We start from the raw sequence: 21,643 nt of genomic DNA, 5'->3' as shown, positions 1-21,643 counted from the left end.
TTTTTAGTAAGGCAGAGAACCCTGAGGCCTTCCACACCGGGAGGCCAAATAAAGTGTCTTTAAAATTTCTAAGAGAAAAGCCAACACTAGAAGACAGCTTGAAAAATTATCTTGACAGTTCTTTAAAAACTTGTCTGTAGAAGTATGATTTACATATTTTAGCATGCCACACAAAGAGGGGCGATGACAGAAGTTACATCTACACAACTCAGGGTAACGTGAATAAAAATTTTATCATCTTTTCTAATGGTTTTATTTTAATTGACAAATAAATATTGTATTTTTTTGTGTACAATAAACTGGTGGGAAATATGTATACAGTGTGGAATGGCTAAATTGAACTAATTTACATGTGGACCTCTCATGCTCATCATTTCTTTGTGGTGAGAACCAACTCTCTCAGCAATTCTCAAGAATGCAATATGTGGGCTGGGGTTGTGGCTCAGTGATAGAGAACTCACTTACCACGTGCAAGGCCCTGGGTTCGATCCTCAGCACCACATAAAAATAAATAAAATAAAGGTATTATGTACAACTACAACTAAAAAAAATACATAAAAAAGAATGCAATGTCATTGTTAACCACACTGTACGACAGATCTGTCAAACTTATTCCTCCAACTATAAAGGCTTTCATAGTATGGAGTTTAAAAGAGCTTAAAATTTATGTTCAATACTTTATAAAGTAGATAAAGACACAGTACTGTGCCTTTGTGGAGAGAAGGACTGCGTAGAACATGTGGTTATCATGTTCATGTTCAGATGGGGAAGTGGGCACGACAAGGTGAGCGCTGGGACACGTCAGTCAGTCAGTGACAGGGCCAGCCAGTTCCAGCATGGCAGAGGGGTGCCTGTGCCTGAGAGCACACCACTGCTGGCCCATCTCTACACAGAAAACAGCACCAGTACTCATTTGTCCTTCAGTCTCCTTCTATGACGGACTGACAACCGGAGCTGACTGACGGGCCACCAAGAGGCAACACAATGCCTGACTCCAGTGATAAGAGAAAGTCTCAGATTCGAGGGCCTTGGGTGGGTTCTTTTAACAATTGCTCACACATTCCTGAAGGCAAGCACAACAGGATTTCCTCTGCGTCCCCTACACACCCTGGCGGTCAGGAGACTCAGAAGGCCTGAGTCAGTGGCCACTGCTGAGGGCAAAAGTCACAATGTTCTCAGCCGGGGCGAGGTCACTAGTGTGCAATAGTTTAGAAAGGATGGGGTAACTGACAAGGGCCAAGACAAAAACAAAACAACCCCAAACACAAATCCAATATGAATCCAAGTCGACGGCCCATGGGCAGCAGTAAGGAGATTAAAATTCCCAGGAAACTGTGGAGTCACTACCATGGGACTAATGCTCCGGACACTTCCCAAATGCCTCTGCATTCCCAGGGCTGCACTCTCCTCATGGCGGGCCCCTGCAGGGAGCTGAGGCATGTGCCTGCTCCACTGGCCCCTGACCTCTGTAACTGCTGCTAGAAACTCTGAGAAAAGTGGAGAAGCACTGCGGGATTCCCGGCCCAGCTGTTGCAGCCATTTCACACCCAGACTTTCAGCAGGGTGACTCTCTGGGACAGACAGCTTAGCTTCTCCTTGCTCTGGCCACCTACTTTTGGGACGTGCCTTCACCGATTCTTCTTGTTATTCACGCTTTAAACATGGACATGGATGGCAAATGCTCTGCGTTCTGCATGTGAAGGCAGCAGCCTGTGGCCTGTCATTGAGGAGCTCTGTCTCCTCACCTGGACAGTGAGTGCATGAGGACTTCCTTGCACCTCTTCAGAACTGCAAGCAGCACCCCCTACTGGCCCGATGGCAGATTCCACGGGTTTCTCTCCCCTGGAGTGCCAGCTTCTGCACTCCTCTAATGTTCTGGCCCCTGGAATATTTACTGCACTGAACACATGAGGTGAGACAGAGAAAACTCCCCTTTGCTGAGTGCTCAGCGTGCTCTCTGCAGTGGCCCTGCAGGCTGGACACCCAATCCTTATTTTTCAGGTGGACACTGACACTCAGCAGGATCTCTCAGGCTAGATGAGACACACAGAGGCAGGACTGCCCTGGTGGACAAGGATCACAGTCTTTTTTTGTGGGGTAAGGGACAGGCAGCTTTTTGGAAGAAGAGAAGATGAAGTCTGAAGGCTTCTCACGCGTTCACAGCTGCCCAGGCAGTGTGTGCGGCTTGACATGGACTGAGATGCCTCAGGGGGTTTGTTTATCTCTCGATTCTTTTACTATGATGCCGGGCACCATGCCAGATGGTCTGCTGGCTTATCAGACCGAGGCTGGAGCCTGCTTGAGGCAGGAAGCCTACATTTCAGAAAACGTGTGAGCAATTCAGGGCTGGCTGTCAGGGCTGACTGACAGGCCACCAGAGGCCACACAGAGCCTGACTCCAGGAGGGGTTGTCAGCCGACAGGCGGGAACTGTAATTCGCACATCAGTTGTTCCCCTCTCCACAGCTTGAGAGGTCAGTCCTTTAAAGTACGTTATGTTTCTTGGGATCAGATTTTTTCATTTACTTAACAAATCCTTTCTTGGAGCAGAAGTGCCTACACAGTGTGGGTCTCGCTATTTGGAGCACCTGTGAGGATTCCCTGCTGACAGCTGTGGCGTTGCAGAGGTACCAGTGCCAGCAGTGGAACCCTCACGGAGCACCAGGTGCCACGCGCTGAGCTACATGTTTGGTACACGTCTCGTCTCATCGCCACTGGATCTGGAGTGGGGCGGGGGTTCCGGGTGCTACACAAAAGGCACCAACTTGAACCACGGCAGAAAGCCACAGTTCTAAAGCTTAATGTTATTAAAAACAGTTAAACCCAACCAACAAATCAACCAAACATATGCAGGCAATATATGTCTCCAAGTCCCTGGTGTGCAGATGGGTCCTGTGGTACTGTGCTGTCCCCGATGTCCTTCCACGCCAGGTACCTCTACTGCCACAGCCCAACAATCCAAATATAAATTTTTCCAGAGCAGTGCAGAGTTATGCTTTTTTTGTGTGTGTGCTTGGGATTGAATCCCAGGGCCTTGTGCATGTGAAGCAAGCATTCTACCTACTGAGCTGTATCCCCAGGCCCTTGGGATTTAAATTTTTTTTTAGTTATAGATGGACACAATACCTTTATTTTATTTATTTTTATGTGGTGCTGAGGATTGAACCCAGTGCCTGACATGTGCTAGACCAGTGCTCTACCACTGAGCTACTGAGCTACTCCAGCCCTGTCTAATTGGAGTCTGATGACAACACTGTGAAGCAGGTTAGACAAAGATGGACCATGTTCCTCCACACAGGAAAGGAGAAACTGCAAGATCTGGTCTGACAGATCCAGTTAAATTTTCTATCCTATTTCAGCCTCCATGTGACCTGAGATGAATTCCTTAACCATTCCAGGGCTCAGTTTCCTTATCTAATAGGATGCCGACTGTGTAAATCTTTAGGCATTCTTGTAGCTCTAAAAAAAAAAAAAAAAAAAAAAAAAAAAAAAAAAAAAAAAAAAAAATCTAAATTCCACACATAATTTTAATTTAAGGATTGTTTTTAAACATAAGGCATGGGGCAGGAGAGAGTGGCTCACCAGGAGCGGGAGACACCTGTACACGCCATTCTGTAGCTTTCCTCTACTCTCTCTGGACTTCACCTCTGAAAGAGGGGTTAGGTAGCAAACCATGGCTGCAGGTGGCTTAAGGAAGGTGACTTTGGGGTTCTGAATGGCTGAGTTCTTCTGAGACTTATGGGAGCACTGCTCAAGCACAGGGGCCTTTGCTTGTGGTAGTTTAGGTCAAACTTCTCTGAATTTTGAGGCAGCTGGAATTTCTTGAAAATATTCCTGACCTGGGTTCAGGAGAATTCTTTCTACTGCTCCCCTATGTACTTCCCTCATTTGTGGGGACTTTGTCACCAGGGTCTGTTTTTGTCTCACTGGAAGCTGTTACCCCTCTGATCCCTAAGTTCACAGGGAGGTGACTGTGCTGCAGAGGACCACAGCTTCCTTGCCACGGAGAGTGAGCACAGCCTCGCCAGTGCTTCCATCAGTGAGCAGGACGAGGCGAAGTACACATCGGGCTGCAAAACAGAACCATGTGCGCACAGAGCACCATCTGGTCTTTACCCACGTCTCCTAGGAACTCCACTCTAGACACGACCAGTTTCCTAGCCACAGGAGAGCCACGCTGCAGGTCCTCATAGAAGACATGAGAAAGCTGCACTCCTCACGAATTACCAGCAGACAGCCCAAACCTCATGTCCTGCTACCCACAGCCAGGAGGAACGTGCTCCGAACAACAGGAAGGGGTTCCACACTCAATCGTGGGCCTTTTTTGGAGGGGGAGGGATGAGCAGTCTGTCCTTAGCTGACCATGGTTGCTATGGCCAAGTCTCTAAGCTCTTGTTTCAGCAGCTGAATCACTAAATAAATTTAGTCTTTGTCTTCTGGGTTGCTGGTAGAGGACTTGTTAGAATTTATTCAAGGCAGGCAAGAGATGCTTGGCACTGAGCCAGAGAGTGTATTTTATGGGTTTCTCTGTGCCCTTGAGACAAAATTACAGAAGGGAGTGGGAGAAGGTGGGGGTCTATGGGTGCCCAGGACTCTGGTGTCAGTTGTTTCTGTAGCCCAGATTCCAGATTCTCAGTGACCTGGATGCTGTGTGAATAGGTACAGGTCCCATCTGTCCAGATAGGCCATCATGCCATCAGCAACCACAACTAGGGGACGTGAACTATGTCAGACTCACTTCCCCCATCACTTTATTTGGTTTGGAGGTTTTCACAGTCCTCTTTAGGTTGCAGAGAGGGAGTCTCTCTATGGTCAGATGGTACCCTGATGGGGCACATCATTACCCAAGGGAGGCAGTGGCAGGGCACTCGCCCTACACACCTGCAGCTGGATGCGGGGCTGTAAGGCTGTGTTCCAGCATAGTGCACACATTGCGGGGAACTCTGTCCCCTGTTCCCCTGCGTCTTTGGCTTACATGTGCTACTACTGCTACGGCTACTGGTCCTCTTTGATGAGAAGTATTCATTCCAAAGCCTTATTTTAACTTTTCTCCATTATTTTATGATCTATGAGGCCATTTGGGGTCTCCCTAGGAACACAGCTCTCATTTATAATACTCTTTCAATGAAGAATAAGCTCTGAAAAACAGTTTTGAATAAAGCTCACATTTCAGAAAACAGCCTCTGTGTGATTCAAATAGGCAGGGCATTGTGTACCGAGAGCCCTCAAAACCTGTGCTAGCACAGGCTGAGCGCAGGGAGAATCCTGCATTTCGTGGTTTTGGCAGAGGTCAAACTGGGAATTGCAGCTCTGGGTACCTCAACAATTCCCTTGGCTCGGGTGACTCTTTGTTGGCATTTCTGTGCCTCAACTTGTCCTTATGCAGGTGGGCACATTGACTTTCTGAGCAGGGAACACTTCATGGTCAGAGGATAAGGATAAGAACTCCATTGTTACAGAGTAGGACGCTGGACCATTAGCCCAAGATGCCAGTCCTGTGAGTACTTGATAAGGAGTACAAAACCACTGTTCCAGGGAAGATTCCTTTCCAGGTAGCACCCGGGGAAAAACATCCTCTTCAGAGTGTACAGGAATATAGGTTTTGGTCACACAGTACCTGGGTTAGAATCCAAGTAGCTGAGAACCTCAGGACAGTTGCTCAGCATTTCTGAACCTCAGCACCCTTGTCTGCACAATGTCAGTGTCTACAGTGCCTATCTTGAGACCATGGGACAAGACACGTGTGGCTGAGAGCTTTTCAAAGAAAAGTGCATCCTGTTAACCAGCACTATTACTACTACACTAGAGTAGCATCTTCCACACAGGACCAGCTCAGTGCAGAGAGAAGTATCAAGCAAACCAAAATTTCATCCCATATTACAAACAGCCCAGGTGTTGAGGCCACGCAGTTCTCGGACTGAATCTCAATCTTACCACTTAACTGGCTGTGTCACCCTAACCCTAACCCTAGCCCTAACCCTCAGACTCAGTTACTCTAGCTCTTTGAGCTATATTTCCCTCTTCTGTAAAAGAGGCACAAAAGCACATACTTCACAGGACTCTGGTGAGGCTAACCTCAGACAATGTGTGTACAGTCCCACCACTCTGCCTGTCCTGCTGACGGCGCTGGGCAGATGGCAAGGTGCGTACTTCAAGCTGTCTTTCACAACACATTCATCCTCGGCCCCTCAAGTGTACCTTGAATTCTTACCAAAGCCGGGCCGACTACCGGCTCTGAGGATGGAGCCACCAAGCCCGTACCTTTCCCGGCATTCCTAGGAGGCAGAGGTGGAGCCTCTGCAGTTGGTGACGTGGGCGAGTCTGTGCTCGTGGAGGCAAAAATCTGGTTGGTGAAGGCCCCGTAGGAGAGCCGCTGCTTGTCCCGCGGGGTGCTGAAACCTGGCAGTGACAGCTTGTCCTGTGGGGAGATGCTGGAGGAGTGGCAGAAGCTCTGGGGTCTGGGCGAGCGCTCTTTCTTGATGGGGCTCGGCTGATGGATGAAACAACAGTGGGTGAGATGATAACCCAGGGTTGTCCTTAGGCTCAGGGAGGACCTCTGCAGGTGCTGCAGGTGGTCACCACGTTCCTGTGCTCTAAGACAGTCTCACAACAATGAGTAAATGAATAAACATGTTTTAGAATTTCCCCAAACTCTCATTAAAAGTTGTCACATTATGTAATAACTGATCTCCCCTTGAAGTGGTGAATGGCTTTAGGATCTCTCCTTGACATTCCTTGTATCCTGCCTGGCACAGAGGGAGTGCCCAGCATATGTCTGATGAATAAACATAGGAATGAACTTTCTGAGCTGGTTAAGAACTACCCACAAGGGGCCCAGGGAACTGGTTTCATCCTGAGACCATATTCATGAGTTATAAGACTTCAGACAAGGTGCACAGTTTTCTTTGTGAACAGTGTTCTCTTCTGTAAAATGGAGACAACAACAATATACATACTTAACATAGCCTAGGCTCACTTAAGTATTTCATAAATGACAACTGTTAGTACACACCCATTAGCTGTTTTGAAGGTTAATTTGATGTGTCACCTTGGCTAGGCTGTGGTATCCCAATGTTTGGTCAAACACCAGTCTAGATGTTGCTGTTTTTAGATGTGTTTATGCCAGCAGGTTTTGGACTACCCTCCAGAAGGCAAGTGGGCCTCAACCAGTGACTTGAGGGGTAAAGTCAAGACTGGTCCTTGAAGAACAAGGAATTCTGCCTCCCAACTGCCTTCAGCCTCAATGCTGCTGCATCAAATCCCTCTGGGGTCTCCTGCCTGCTGCCAGCTCCCACAATCATGTGAACCCCTTCCTTGAAGCACATCTCTCTCTCCATCTTACTGGCTGTTTCCTAGCAGGACCTGACTGATTATAGCTGTTAAGTGGTGCCCAACCAACGGGGATCCAAGACCAAGCAACATCTGGCGCATCAGGTCATAAGACCAAAATTAACAAAATAAACTCACAAAACAAGGCCACTGTCAGTCAGGGTCAAAATCCAGGGGAAGGTGAGGCTCAGGGACACCCTCGACACTTACTTTGTCATCCAGATCATCATCGCTTTCATCGATCTCCTCCTGTCGAAGGTTCCATTCGTACTCTACGTGGACGTGGGGGTTGAACTTTCCAGATTTAGCCTGGGAAAGCTGGAAGTAACAGCAAGTGCACACCATTTCAATTGAAAGGCCAAAACATGCCAACGTCACACAAACACTGAGCAAACCACACCATATTCCTGGCTTCGAATGAATCAGGGGTGGCTGCACTGTAGGCACAACTCTGCTAGGACAGGCTGGACTGGACGTGACGGGCTTGGGGGATTGCAGAGAACTGCAGGCAGAGCCTTTCTCCAAAACTAAAAGCATTTTTAACATTATTAAAATAAACCTCAGAACTGCAAATTCCTGGCTGGAAAACAAAATCAGGAGTCTGTCAAGTTTAAGAGAGAGGCCTTTACAAAGTCCCAGCCCAGGGTCTTTATTTATTTTCGGTACTGGGGACTGAACCCAGTCAAGTGTTCTGCCACGAGCTATATCGCAGTTCTTTTTAAACATTCAGATGGCGTCTAAGTTATCCAGGTTGGCTTGAAACTTGCAACCCTCCTGCCTCAGTGTCCAGAGTAACTGGGATTATTGGCATGCCATTTCTTATTTATAAAATGTGGGTAAGGATAACTGTCTTAAAGGGTCCTTTTAAGAATTAAAAAAAAAAAAAACAAACAACTGTGAGGCCTGGAACCTGGCACTCAGCAGAAAATTTGAGGGAATATGCCTTCTTCTTTCCTCTCTCCCCCTTTCCCAGGAGCTACGGTGTGAATACAGTTTGTCCCTCTGGAACCCCTGCTAGAATCCAATCCACCTGGTGAGGTATTAAGTGGGTGGAGCCTGAATCCGATCATCATGTTTAAAGGTGGGGGGCTCCGGGAGGTGCCTGGGATTAAAAAGCTCATCGAGGTGGAGCCCTAAGACTGAATACTGATGGCTTTGGAAGAAGAGGGAGATGACACACGTGCTCCCAGGCTCTCATGTAATGTGCTACACCAGCAAAAAGGTCACCATAAGATGTGGCCCCAGGACCTGAACCAGATCTAAGAGCTGAAAAAAAATCTATTTTCTTCGTAACTACTAAGTCTGTGGCACTGTGTTGTTAGCAACAGAGACACAGACTGAGTCACTATGGTCAGGAGTGCATGCTGACATGAAGGCCCAGGGTATGAAGCAAGAGCTAGTGGGGTCCAAAGGCGAGCAGCACGGTGGGTTGGGGAGCTGGGAGAGCTGTGTGCTCAGCGCCTGAGAACCAGCACACTGGGCTTTACCTGCCAGCTTTGAAAGTGGCTTCCCTACAATTCTTCACTGTTAGCTGCAGAGCAAGCCTAACGGACACGGCCTCATCCTCAACCCTAGCTGGCACCGACACCTCTCCAAAGCCTCTCACTCCCACGTCACGACTGCATTCAAAAGACATGCAGATGACAAGTTTGTCATTTTACCACTTTTTCAAATGCAGCTTAGTGCTTGTCTGAATTTCTTTAGCAAACGTTTAAAGGAATGAATCTGCTTCCTTTATCTCCAATTCCACTTTCTCAAAATGACACTTTCAAGGCGGCTGATGTCTAAAAAAATCTCCCATTCCATTTTTTGCTCACCAGATCTTCGCACTGGGAAGCTTTGAGTCTCTTTGCTATGTCCAAGGCAGTTTCTCCAGCTTGGTTAACTGAAATATGGGGAAAAATAAATTACATGATCAACTAGGACACATCTTGAAAGTCAAGGAACAATAACTGAAGTACCATGTAAGTCTCAGTCCTGCTGGAGAAATGTTCAGAGAATGGCTACCAAGAGACTCCGAGGCAGGCTTACCGATGTCCACGGTGGGCTTGCTCCTCAGCAGCAGCTTCAGGCACTCGGGCTTGCCATACATGCTGCAATAGTGCAGAACCGTATTTCCCAGGGACGTCTGCTTATCCAGGTTCCCACTGAAAAATTACAACATTGTTGGAAGAACTGACTTCCTCTACAACTTAAACCGCGTGCAACAGTAGTTCCTCCCTCTTTTGTGGGAGATATGTACCTGCATTTCAGGAATTCTGCAGATTCCTGAACTACAAACTGTACTAAACCCTATACAGACTGTGTTTTTTTCCATATATACACATGCCTGTGGATAAAGTGTAATTTATAAATCAGGCACAGAAAGAGATTAACAACAATGACAAAGTAATAACAATAATAGACTGTAATGAAAGTTACTGAAAACTTCTGAATTATTTATTTTTTAGAATTTTCAGACCATGGATGACCATGGGTAACTGACAACTCAGAAAGCAAAACTGCAGATTAAGGGGAAACTAATACTGTAATTGCTCATTTCTGTGGCTTTTTTTTTTTTTTTTTTTTTTTAATACAGAGCCAAACTATGTTGTCTATGTTGTGCAGGCTGGCCTGGTACTTGTGATTCTCCAACCTTAGACTCTCGAGCAGCTGGGACAAGAGGCATGTGCCACCAGGCTTAGCCTTATAATTACTTATTTCTGTGTTAATAACTGACTCAAATATGCGCCCTTATTGTTGACAGGGAAAATCATGTTCCTAACATTACACCTAACTTTGTCCATAACATACTGATAGGAATGGTGGGCACTTACTGAGTGCCTCCCGTGGGATAGACACTCTCTTAGCTTTTCCAGGTATGGCACACGTAATCTTCACACCCACTTGATGAGTACTATTCATAGCTTCTATTGCACAGATGAAAAACCAAGGTGCACAGAGGCTACGTGCTTGTTTTCAGGACTACCAAGACCGGGACAAGCAAGTGGGGACGTGGACAGGGGGACTTGTCTGGAGACCACGTTCTCTGCCACTGCACTGCTACCTCTGAGGAGGAAGCCTGGGCATTTACGCCATTTGGCTCCTGTCCATGCACCATTCTTCCCATTCGATGACTCCCTCTGGATGAGCTCCAGCTCCTCCTCTCGTCGGCTGCTTACAGAGCAGCCCAATAAAGAATTTAGCAGATACCAACCTCCTGTGTTTGGTGTTACACTCCTACCAGTGTGTCCCTAATTTGAATGAACCATGATCCAGCCACATACACTGCTGCCTTATGCTGAGCTTAGGAAGAATGAAAACTCACAAAACATGGCTGGCCTTGCTATTATGCCTTCTTTCGATTTGTCCTCGTGCAGCAGGTTTCTGGACACAGAGACGGGATTTTACATTTATCAAGGCCAGCGGTTGGCAAACTATAGCCTATAGAACACATCTGGCCCATCCCCGGTTGTTGTAAATGAAGTTTTCCTGGAACACAGCCACGCTCGCTCATTTACATGCTGTCTCTGGCTGCTTTCAATCCACAATGGCTGAAGCGAACAGCTGCAATAGAGACCTCATGGCTTGCAAAGCCTCAAATTTTTATTATCTGACTTGTTAAAGAAAAAGCTTGCTCAGTCCTGATCTGGGCCACTAACCCATTTGTGCTACCGCGTAAGTCATATAAATTCAACAGAGAAAGCAAAAGCCATACCAGTTTTGTACAAGGAAGTCAACTAAATGGAGAGAAGTCTGGTCTGCAGTTCGGACGGCAAGATGAAGGGCGGTCTCCCCGAGCTCCTGAGAAGGGAAGGGTAAGGATGGCAGGATGAGAACAGGCCCACTTGCCTCCAGCAGCTTCAGCTACATCCATGCACTAAGCAATTATTAAGAGAACCGCTTTCACTTTGAATTCTCGTTGTTTAGACATGTTCACACAATCAAGGTATCAGGATCCGTCATCTTGCGCTACAGTAACGTAACATCATCTGAGCAGCTGTGACGTTCTGCCGTGGGATTTTAACAGGCCCTACCTGTCCAGGTTCCAGCAGTGGTTCCATGAGCTCCACCCCCTCTGCATAGACTTGAATGAGTGCAAGTAGATCCCTGGATTTGATGGCCTCCAGCAACTCACTCAGCTTAGCTGACGAGGAGGAGCAGGTCTTCCTTGAGAACCTGTGGTCGACGTACTTCGCAGTGATGTACTCTTTCCGTACAGTCCTACAACAGAACAAAAGAAGATGACCCAAGAGCTTGATTTTTCAATCGCTAAAGCTTCACACATTGTTCTGACAGACATTCCTTTTTGAGAAGAGCTTTTAAGAGCCATTAAAATGTGGTTCTTTTCAATATTCAAACAAACCAGGTTTTAGACCAAGTTGTTACAAGAGAGACAAAAGGAAGAAATTGATATATATATATATATATATATATATATATATATATATATATATATATTTACTAGTATATGCAGGTAATGTGCAGTTACAAAATTAATGGCTTACAGACCATAGCTGATTTTTTCCCCACCATGAGATTAGAAATTTATTAATATTTCAAACTCAAATCCATGTAAGTATTTATAGAAGTTGAAAAATCAAAAAAGTTAAAACTCCTTAAAGACCAATTAAAAGTTTTCAGAGCTTTGAGAAAAGGATTTTAGTCTTCAGATACAATACCCCATTTTATAGTTGATGTGACTGAGGCTCAGAAAGGCTGTCTTCAGTGACCCCCACAGGCCAACACTGAGCTCCCGAGGATGACAATGACTCTCTTCCCTGCACAGATTTCAGGCTGGCAGCAGTAGCCTGCTGTGGACCACCAGCCCAAGGTCTGAGTGGGTGTGGCATTTCTTAAATAGTCACCCTCGCTACTTCAGTTCACTTGGCCCTGGTGTGACCAAGCCCACCTCCTGGCCACTGGAAAATACAGCCTAAGGGCTGGGGTTGTGGCTTGGTGGTAGTGTGCTTGCCTAGCATGTGTGAGGCCCTGGGTTCGATTCTCAGCATCACATACTTATAAATAAAATAAAGATCCATCAACCACTAAAAAATAAAAAAGAAAGAAAAAGAAAATACAACCTAAGTAGCACAGTGGTCATCTCTGCCACCTTTGGGATAATTCTGAAACAGAAGTCAGCTCAGAGGAAAGGAGACAAGAGACAGGGCTGGGGTCAGATGATCATGTCTGCCATTCCAGATCCAGCTGTACCTGAACAGATACCAACCTCCTGTGTTTGGTGTTACATTCCTACCAGTGTGTCCCTAATTTGAAGGAACTATTTTCCTGGTTCCACGAGCCAGTTACTAAAAAGACAGCAAACAGAGTCTGAGTTCATATCCTAGTTCTGCAGCGTGCCAGCTGTGTGCCCTTACTTCGTCTTTATGAGCTTCTGCTTTTTCATCTAGAAATGGCGAACCATACTCCTTAGCACATTTTGAATTCAAGAAAGTACAGCACCTAACAGGTGCTTTCTTGCTTCAGAGATGGCTCTCTCACAGGGATATAAGATTCCTTGCTTGGAAACAGTCACCACACCTGCGGTAACTGCTGCTGGCCCCCGCGTTCTACACTGTTCAGAACTGTACAGTTCTCTCATTCTGGGTTGACGGTCAAAAGAGCTGAGCTGGGTGAGGAGAGCACACAGCTGTTGGCCCTTCCTCAACTTTGTGTAGCGTCTGCTAAATACCAAGATCTAGCACGCACGGGTGTCTTTACACTTAGGTCAAGTCCTTTTTGGATGGCCACAGTCTGATGTGCTAAAAGACTGCTAAAGAGGGCTGGGGTAGCTCAGGGTAGAGTGCTTGCCCAGCATGTGTGAGAATGTGGATTCCATTCCAAGTGCTCGCGTGCACACGCACACACACACAAACTGGAAACAAACACTTTCACTAAGGTGAAAGAATGGGCTAAGCCTGGCTTCTGAGTCCCCTCATGACTTATATGAAGTGTGAAGGCAGCTACTGTGTTGAGCACCAGGCTGAAGAACTGAACGGCTTGCTTTTATCTGATATCACTTGATAGACCAAGTTCTGGATGTGCCTGTTCTCTTATCTGTAAAATACGACTAACGCCCCCTGCCTTATGTACCCTTCCAGGGATGTGAGAGTAGGCACAGAACAGAGTGATGCACGGGTTAAAGCCTCATTTTGAAAGCTGTCTTCCTTTTGCTACCAGAAGGCAGAACTAGGACCAACGATGGAGAGCTGTGGGAGGGAGACCTCTGGTGTTTTAACTAACCTTCAGCAAGTTCTGCAGGTAGCATCCAGGTGCTGGAAGGAACACACCAACACCAGTGACCATCTGGCAGAAATGATGCAGAGGACACTCGGGTGTCGTACCACCTGGGCCACCCTGAAGATCTCCACCCTTGGGTCACCCGATCTGTGGCCACAGAAAGTGTGTGGCCTCTCACTAGACAGGATATGTTCAATTCTTCCAGGGCTCTTGGTTTGTAGTCCCCTGGCAATCACAGGTTTTGTGACACTGGGGTTCTGAGGCGGGGGGGAGGTCAGCTGTCTAAAGCTCTGGACACCAGAGCTCCCCTCCTAGGGCTGGAAAAGACAGCTCCCCCCAAACCTGGCCCTGCTCATCTACCATATTCCAATCAGTGGTCCCTGTATGTACCTGGAGGCTGGGCAAAAGCCCACGGGTTACCTTCTCAGGGAGCTCTTCAAATGCCCCCCACTTAGACCCACCAGCAAGGCCTCAGCCACCAGCAACTCCCCTCAGAACACACTGAAGTCCAACTATTCTGCTTTGTCCCCCTGCTGCCACCTCTGGCTACACTGCTTCCATTCCACAGTGGATCTGGCTGACCAGATTCTCCCTGGCTGTGCTTCCATCCGCCCCACCATCTGTCCTTCACAATCAGCTACAGCAGGGCTTCTAACCTCAGGACGGCTGGCCTCTGCCCACTGGTGCCAGCGACACCTGCCCAGGTCTGGACACCGCCTAGTGTCCTCTGGTGGCCAAGGACGGTCACCCCTAGTTGAGAACTGCTGTGCTAAAATGACACATTAAAAACAGAACTTAGATCATCAAGCTTCTCTGTTGAAAACCTCTCAGTCACACTTAGGATAAAACTCCAAACACCACACCTCCTACAGGCCACCTGTGATCTGGCCCCACCTCACATGCCATCTCCTACACTCTGCCTCCTGCTGTCCCTGCAGTCACACCTGCCTTTGTCTTACAGCTCAGAATGGCCGCGCCTGTCCTGCACCCACACCACTGTCCAGCAGCCTGGCCCGCTGTCAGGCCCACCTACGACAGCTCTCCACTCTAACCACCCCCTCCTACCAAAACCCTACTCATCTTCTCGTATTCCCTTTATAACACCTAATTCTAGGAGAAATTATACTATCTATTTTTTAATTCTTTGTTTTCCTCACCATGGTCAGAATGTAAGGACAGGAACTCTGTGTTGTTACTGTATCTTTGGCACCTAACACAATACCCAGAGCATAGAGGTGGCCTAATAAGAATTTACTGAATGAACAGGGCAGGCGGCACATGCCTGAAATCCCAGCTATTCGGGACACTGGGACAGGAGGATTGCAAATTCAAGGCCAGTCTGAAAGAGCTTAGACTATCTCAAAAAAAAAAAAAAGTTGTTTGCTGAATGACTAAATGATGAACTGCATATTAAGGAAGGTTCACTTTATTTCTCTGGGTAGTGAAATAAATGAAATAAAATAATACTTATTACAGAGTGCTGTCCCCAGTCATTTTTTAATTCAAGCCCCTTAAGCCTTAGCATAACCCCAAGAGGTAGACACAGTCTTCAGATGAGGAAACTGAGGCACAGGCCTAGCCTAAGGTCACACAGCTCAAGTCACAGAGGGCAGGGATCGGAAGTGCAGCAGCCTGGTTATACTCTCTCCTAACAAGTTCTAGGTGTGCAGAGATTCTGGAAGCACTGGTGTGGGCAGGACAGCTCTCTGTGTGCTCAAGCCCTTGCTGCCAGAAGGCTGGTGAGGAGACTCAGAACTTCTTTGTTTACTGCAGCTTTATGATCCAGCTGATTTCCCAAGTTGACCTCTCGAGGTGACCTGCTCTTACTAGTGCAGAAAAGACCTCGGCAGTTTTTGTGACGATATACTTGGACATTGCTGCCAAGCAAGATGGCCTCCATATTAGGTGGGGGAGGTATCCAAGCCCCCTGCACCCCAAACTCTCACTCCCTGGGTCACACCTATGCTACCCTCCAGACCCCAGGCATCATGGCTGATGGGCTCTGCATGCAGCTTGTCTCCTGCTGTTTCCCCAGCAGACAGGAAGCACACAGCAAGCATTTGCAGAATCCAAGAAAAGACCACTGCCAAGAGGCTTCTGTGAGACTTGATCTCACATTTCAGACTGAATGTGCCCACTAATAATTTGAGTAGTTTCTCAAATCTGGTGTCCAAGGAAGAGCGGTGTCCTGCTTCCAGCCTTCCTCCTCCAAGGCCTTCCCTGACCACTGGAGCAGTCAGTCTCTAGCCTACCCTACACAGCACTGAGAACACTTGAATCGTGGGGGCTGAGGGCGTAGCTCGGTGATAGAGCGTGACCGCCATGCGTAAGATCCTGGGTTTAATTCAATTAAAACATTTTTAATAGATTAATAGAGTTACATGGCTCAAACATAAAAGTGGTATCAAAGAATACTTAGAAGTCTCACACCCACTCCTGCCCAGAGCATGCAATTTTATTGATTTCCTGTGTGCTTTCAAGTGTTCCCTCAAGTGAATTTTAAGTTCATAAACATCTACCTTTATGCATCTTTTACTATCAGGATCTAAGACCTAGGCAGTGAGTAGTGAGAGATTTAGGAGGACTTATCAACAAATTGAGCCAAATTTCAGTCCCCAAGTTTGCACATGAGCCTGGATTGAAGGGACAGGTGTACTTTACTGACTCCCTGGCACCCTTCCTTTCCCCAGGGCAGGCCGTTTTGTTTGGTGCTCTGTGTCTTGCTTTCTTTTATGTAACAATGATCTACGCAGTGCTCAACGTGTGACTGTGCCCTGACTTTCACTCAGAGGCCTATAAATGGATACTTGTTTTGTTTCTACTCTTGCTACTACAGAAGAGGAATAAATTCACAGAAGTGGGACAGTTGAGTCAAAGAGTAAATAGATTTATAGCTTTGGTAAATATAGGTAATTTATTTTTTTTTTTAATTTTTTGTTGTATTTGGACACAACAACTTTATTTTATTTATTTTTATGTGGTGCTGAGGATCAAACCCAGTGCCTTGCACATGCCAGCCAAGCACTCTACTGCTAAGCCACAACCCCTGCCCCACTAATTTGTTTTTTATAATGTGCCATCTTGTACTTCCACCAGCAACTATTAATAGAATGTCTGCTTCCCCACAGACTTACTAAGTGAAAGCATTGGGGTGGAAAGCATTGGGAGTTTTACCAGTCTGACAGGAATCTCCTACGGTCCTTTTCTTCTCTTTTTGGTACCAGGGATGATTGAACCCAATAACATTCTACCACTGAGCTACAACCCCCATTCTTTTGCTTTTTGAACAGGGTCTGGCAGAGCTGTCCAGGCTGGCTTTGAACTTGTGATCCTCCTGCCTCCCGAGTCTCTGGGATTATAGGTGAGCACCACAGTGCCCAGCTCCAGTAGTCTTTGTAGGTCTTTCCTGTGTCACAACATGCTCCAAGTGTAGAAAACTATCCTCATCCTCATGAAGTTCTATGCTCCACAGAGTAGGTGCTCAGCTCAGCTGCCCCTACCTAGGGGGAAGCTGATGGTGGAAAGAATCTGTGGATTCCAAAAATACATTTTGCTGTGCTTCTCCCCAATAATGGGAAAACTTAACCACTAAGAAGATTTTGGGGGAGGACAGGAAAACAATTCTAGAACAGTGAACAATTTAATATATTAGAGATACTTACATATCACTTGAAGGGGTAGGTTTTGGTGAGGGGCTGGGTAAATTTGCTTCCATAATATCATTAAAACTATTGTTTCCTACATTCTTGGCCAGCTGCAACATAAACAAAACACAATACAGTAAGCTCTTTACTATTAGTTAAAAGTTTCCTATTATCTGCTTTTGCGATTTCTGAATGTATATTTTCCTTCATTTGACTCAGAATATAAACCATCCATTCAACTGGTCAACAAAAATTTACTGAGCATCTACTTACTACATGCCAGGCACTGAACTCTGAATGAGAGAAATGGGCAGATCATGCTCTCTTTTCCCTAGTGAGGCTGACAAGAAAATCAATCACATCTACCATATCAAGTGATAAATGCCAGAATAGAATGGGATCTGGTCCTACACACAGTTAAACCCTTTGAGATCAGAGAGAGAAAGCTCCATCTGTGAGTTTAGGCTGAATTTCTAATGGGCAGAAACAGATTTTTCAACCCCAGCTCATCTCCTCTTCATGATGAAATTTACTCCTAGTGGGCAGAAAAGTAGGATTACTTTTTATATTTGGGTACAGATTAAGATGCTACAGGTAACTACTGAGGACCTATGGAACATTTTGTTTCTGGATTCAAGATATTCTCAAGAAAATTTGTCCCGGAGGGCCTTTGGTTATTCACATAATTTTGAGAGCAAGGTGAGGTTGAAGAAGTACTCCCTCCTTCAGTAGACAAGGCCTGGGCTTACTGCACAGAGTGTTTAGTACTGGGCTTTCCTATTTCTAGGTGTTAGACCGGGTTTCATTTCCACAAGTCAAGGAGATGCACCAACTGTGCACTAAAGGAGAAAGTGCTCAGGTATCAGGTCCGAGTCTTTCTCTGCAATCCTGAGGGACGGGGAGCCCATTGTCAGCATGATTTCCTATTTTCTGATGAAGAGGCACGCACAGCACAAGGAGGATCAGCACTGCACAGTGGACCTCAGCTGGGGCAGGCTGCTGGCTGGTGACTGGCTGCCCTGAGCTCTTTCCTTTTCTCCAGACAGGGCTAGTGACAAGCGAGGTCATCAGCTTGTCCTCAGCTCCTGTTCACTCAGGAGCTGAGACCCATTTTCACTTTACATACAAAGACTTGCTCTTAGTGCACCAGGGTTAAACTTGTCAAGACAAGGCTCAGGGCCTCCAGGCATCATGCCGATGCCACCTGGGCCTTCTGTTTCCTTTCTTGACATATTTATGGCAGCACCAATTGAACTTGGATCTGATGAGGGTTCAATATTCAGGTGAATCATGATGGGAGGAGCAGTGGTTAAAGAAAAACTGTTCATAACATTTTTTTTTCACATTACAAAGCTAAGCAACACAAGTTTACACTGTTTATTCTGTTATGAGGTAAAGAAGTTATGAATTAAGGAGTAACTGGTTTTGTGACAGTGATTGTGACAGTAGTTCTAAGTCATATGTACTTTTACAAACAGAAACAGTACAAATAAAATCAAGAACTTTTTAGTCATTATTTTTAATAACATAAGTCATTAGGTAATGTGAACATGTGATTTTAACTTATTATAAAAATGGATTCCTAGCCAGGTGAGGTGGTATACACCTGTAATCCCAGTGGCTCGGGAGGCTGAGGCAGAAGGACTGCAAGTTCAAAGCCAGCCTCAGCAGCAGCGAGGTGCTAAGCCACTCAGTGAGACCCTGTCTCTAAATAAAATACAAAATAGGTCTGGGGATGTGGCTCAGTAGTTAAAGACCCCTGGGTTCAATCCCCAGTATCAAAAAAACAAAAAACAAAAAAACAAAAAAACAAAAAAAACCAAAACAAAAACAAAGTTGTTTCCTAAAACTCATAAAAAATTCAGGAAATTAGAATTCTTTGTACCTAGAAGAGACAAAAATCCCAAAACAACATATTAAATATATTCATAAAAATAAATTTTAAGTTCTCTTTCAAAGTAGAGGCTATTACTTACCAAGAGTTCAGAAGTTCCTAATTTGTCTAATTCCAAAGATTGAATGCGAGAAATATGAACCCCCATTTCCCTATGGATGCCGGAACATTCTATACAGGTCAAAATACCCAAGTTGGTTGAAAGCCAGGTGGGTTCTGTGGAAACAATTTAATGAAACAAACAAGATATCTAATTTAGCATGCAATCACAGAGAAAGTTAAAATAGTATAAAACTTGCTTTGATGCTCTCTGTTGTTTCTTTTTTTTTAATCATTTTAAAAAATCGTTCTTTTTATATATACATAACCGTAGAGGGAATTTTGCCATATTATACATACATGGAGTATAATTTATTCTAACTAGGATCCCGTTCTTGTGGTTGGATGGAACTGGAGACTATCATGCTAAATGAAATGAGCCAATCCCCTCTCCAAAAGACCAACAGCTGAATGTTCCCTCTGCCACTTGCTCACACTGTGAGTCACTGTCACACACACCTGAAAAGGGCAGGAAACCTGACTCCTCTCTGAGGTGCTTGTGGCATCCTGTGAAGTCCAGTGACACAAGCAGAACAATAAGCAGATCATAACACTCGAGAACACCAGGTTTGGCTCCCTGTTCTCACCTCTACTGTCTTGGTGACATAACGCAAATCACCTTGTCTGAGTCCCAGTATCCTCATCTATCAAATGGGGACATCAGCATCTTCTCACAGAACTTCTCTGAAGCTTCAGTGTGATAATTTAAGCAAAACCCCAAGCACAATCCTCAGTACAGGGAAGCACTCTGCCATTGCTAGCTGTTGCCAACACTTTGGCGACACAGTGCTACCTGGAAGCAGAAGTTTGTGGGAGGGTGACATCGTGTGAAGCAGAGGCTGGGAGGTTTCAATGGGCAGGCAGGCAGGCAGGCAGATCAGGTATCAGGTGTCAGCGGATTTCACACACACAGTTCTTAAGGCCTTATAATGGGGTGTGTTATCCTGACTGCAGGATGAGGAAGCTGCAGATCAGAATGGTAAAGGGACTTGACCTGACATCATCCAGACCCTGAGGGCAGACTTGTGATCTATAGTGGGACACCCTTTCTGTGCTCTTCCCTGAAGGTCCCTGGTGTTTATTTAACTGACCTCATAGGAAAGGGAGCACCGTGGCCACCTAGGAGAACAGGTGGGCGCCTTTCAGGCAGAGCAAAGGGTGTAGGTAGGAGCAACTGAAGGGTGGGATGTTCATGGTGGGAACACATGTTGTGCGTGCGTGTGCGACGGTGTCCATAGGAGGCAAGGCTTTTAAGTAGTGAGCTTGTTCTATATTCTACATCTAGAGTGGATGCTTAGCAGGTCAGTTCAAGCATGGGGACAAATACCTGACGAGCCACAGTCACAGCACACGTCATTCCCGGGGAGCCGCTGGACCTCTTCAATGATGGCTTTCGTCAGATCTTCCAAGCTGTTCTCCCCCGTGCTCTGCTCGCCCCGGAAGGCCATGGTCAGGGCCTCCTCTTTGCTGTTGGTCAGCACCGATATCCACCTGCGGTCAGAACAGCAGAGGCAGGAGGCCTCTGAGGGTGTGGCCGTGGCTTTCTCCCTTCACTGCAAACAGTCCTCTTTCATCAAGAACTTCCAAAAGAGACCCCCCCCCCACCCCAAGTAGCTACAAAGTGAGGGAAAGGAGAGAAAGGAAACTCGAAGGAAAGACTTAAAGAGGGGAAAGCAACACAGAGAGGACAGAGGAGAAACCCGTGCAGCTGAGGACCGGCAGGAACACGCACGGTGCCTTGTTTCTATGCGGGCAGAATCAAGGGGATGCCAGGGGGCAGGGGGCCAGCGAGGGACCACTGGAGAAGGGGAGGGAATGGGACAGAGCTCAGCAGAGGCATCTGCTGTGGAAGCCTGTCTGTGAGGATGCTTACAGGTGAAAATGAAGGAATATTATGTTAGCAGCCACAACATTTAGGCTTTTGAAAAAGGAACATCAAACAGTGACATTTACAATGCACAAGGGAGCGTGAAGGCTCCCTGATAACATAATGCAGTAGGACCGTCACCTGTTCCCCAGTAACCCCCCACCTCCAGTCCAAGTGTGAAACCACCCAGAAGTCCAAAGACAGGGTGCTGCTTAATAAAGCATGAAATAACCAAGAAGGGGAATGTGAACAAGCAAGTTCTCAGGCACATCCTGTGATTCCAGCAACTAAGGAGGCCAGGGCAGGAGGATCACAAGTTCTAGGCCAGTCTCAGTAACCTAGCGAGACCCTGTCTGGAAATAAAAAACAAAAAGGACTGGATGTAGCTCAGGGGTAAAGAGCCCTTCTAGAGTTCAATTTTTTGGGAAAACAAAGCAAAACATGGGAAACTTGGTCCAACAGCAGGGATCTGGAGTGGTCTGGTGGCAGCTGCCCCTTTTGGAAGGGGCATAAATATCATTTTGCCACAGTCCCCATTGGTCTACTTCATTAGTTGATGACATTGGACCCTTCTGACTTTTGAAGTTGAGAC

The 21,643-nt window shown here is 46.4% G+C and overlaps 1 protein-coding gene across 1 annotated transcript in view; it reads right to left on the bottom strand.

Moving 5' to 3' along the window:
* The window catches only part of Asap1 (ArfGAP with SH3 domain, ankyrin repeat and PH domain 1), a 332,376-nt gene that overhangs the window by 22,253 nt on the left and 288,480 nt on the right, over positions 1–21,643 (bottom strand). Inside the window, exons 16-24 of the mRNA XM_026407076.2 lie at positions 20,512–20,675; positions 19,168–19,301; positions 17,210–17,301; positions 11,345–11,531; positions 11,026–11,111; positions 9,360–9,475; positions 9,146–9,213; positions 7,539–7,646; positions 6,261–6,489 (exon numbers count right to left, since the gene is read on the bottom strand). Coding sequence (XP_026262861.1) covers positions 6,261–6,489; positions 7,539–7,646; positions 9,146–9,213; positions 9,360–9,475; positions 11,026–11,111; positions 11,345–11,531; positions 17,210–17,301; positions 19,168–19,301; positions 20,512–20,675 — 1,184 coding nt within the window. The remainder of the gene's footprint in view (positions 1–6,260; positions 6,490–7,538; positions 7,647–9,145; positions 9,214–9,359; positions 9,476–11,025; positions 11,112–11,344; positions 11,532–17,209; positions 17,302–19,167; positions 19,302–20,511; positions 20,676–21,643) is intronic.

This window comes from Urocitellus parryii, chromosome 7, assembly GCF_045843805.1.
Source record: "Urocitellus parryii isolate mUroPar1 chromosome 7, mUroPar1.hap1, whole genome shotgun sequence".
NCBI lineage: Eukaryota > Metazoa > Chordata > Mammalia > Rodentia > Sciuridae > Urocitellus > Urocitellus parryii.
The sequence above is the reverse complement of the archived record's forward strand: the minus strand, read 5'-3'. Positions and strand labels throughout refer to the sequence as shown.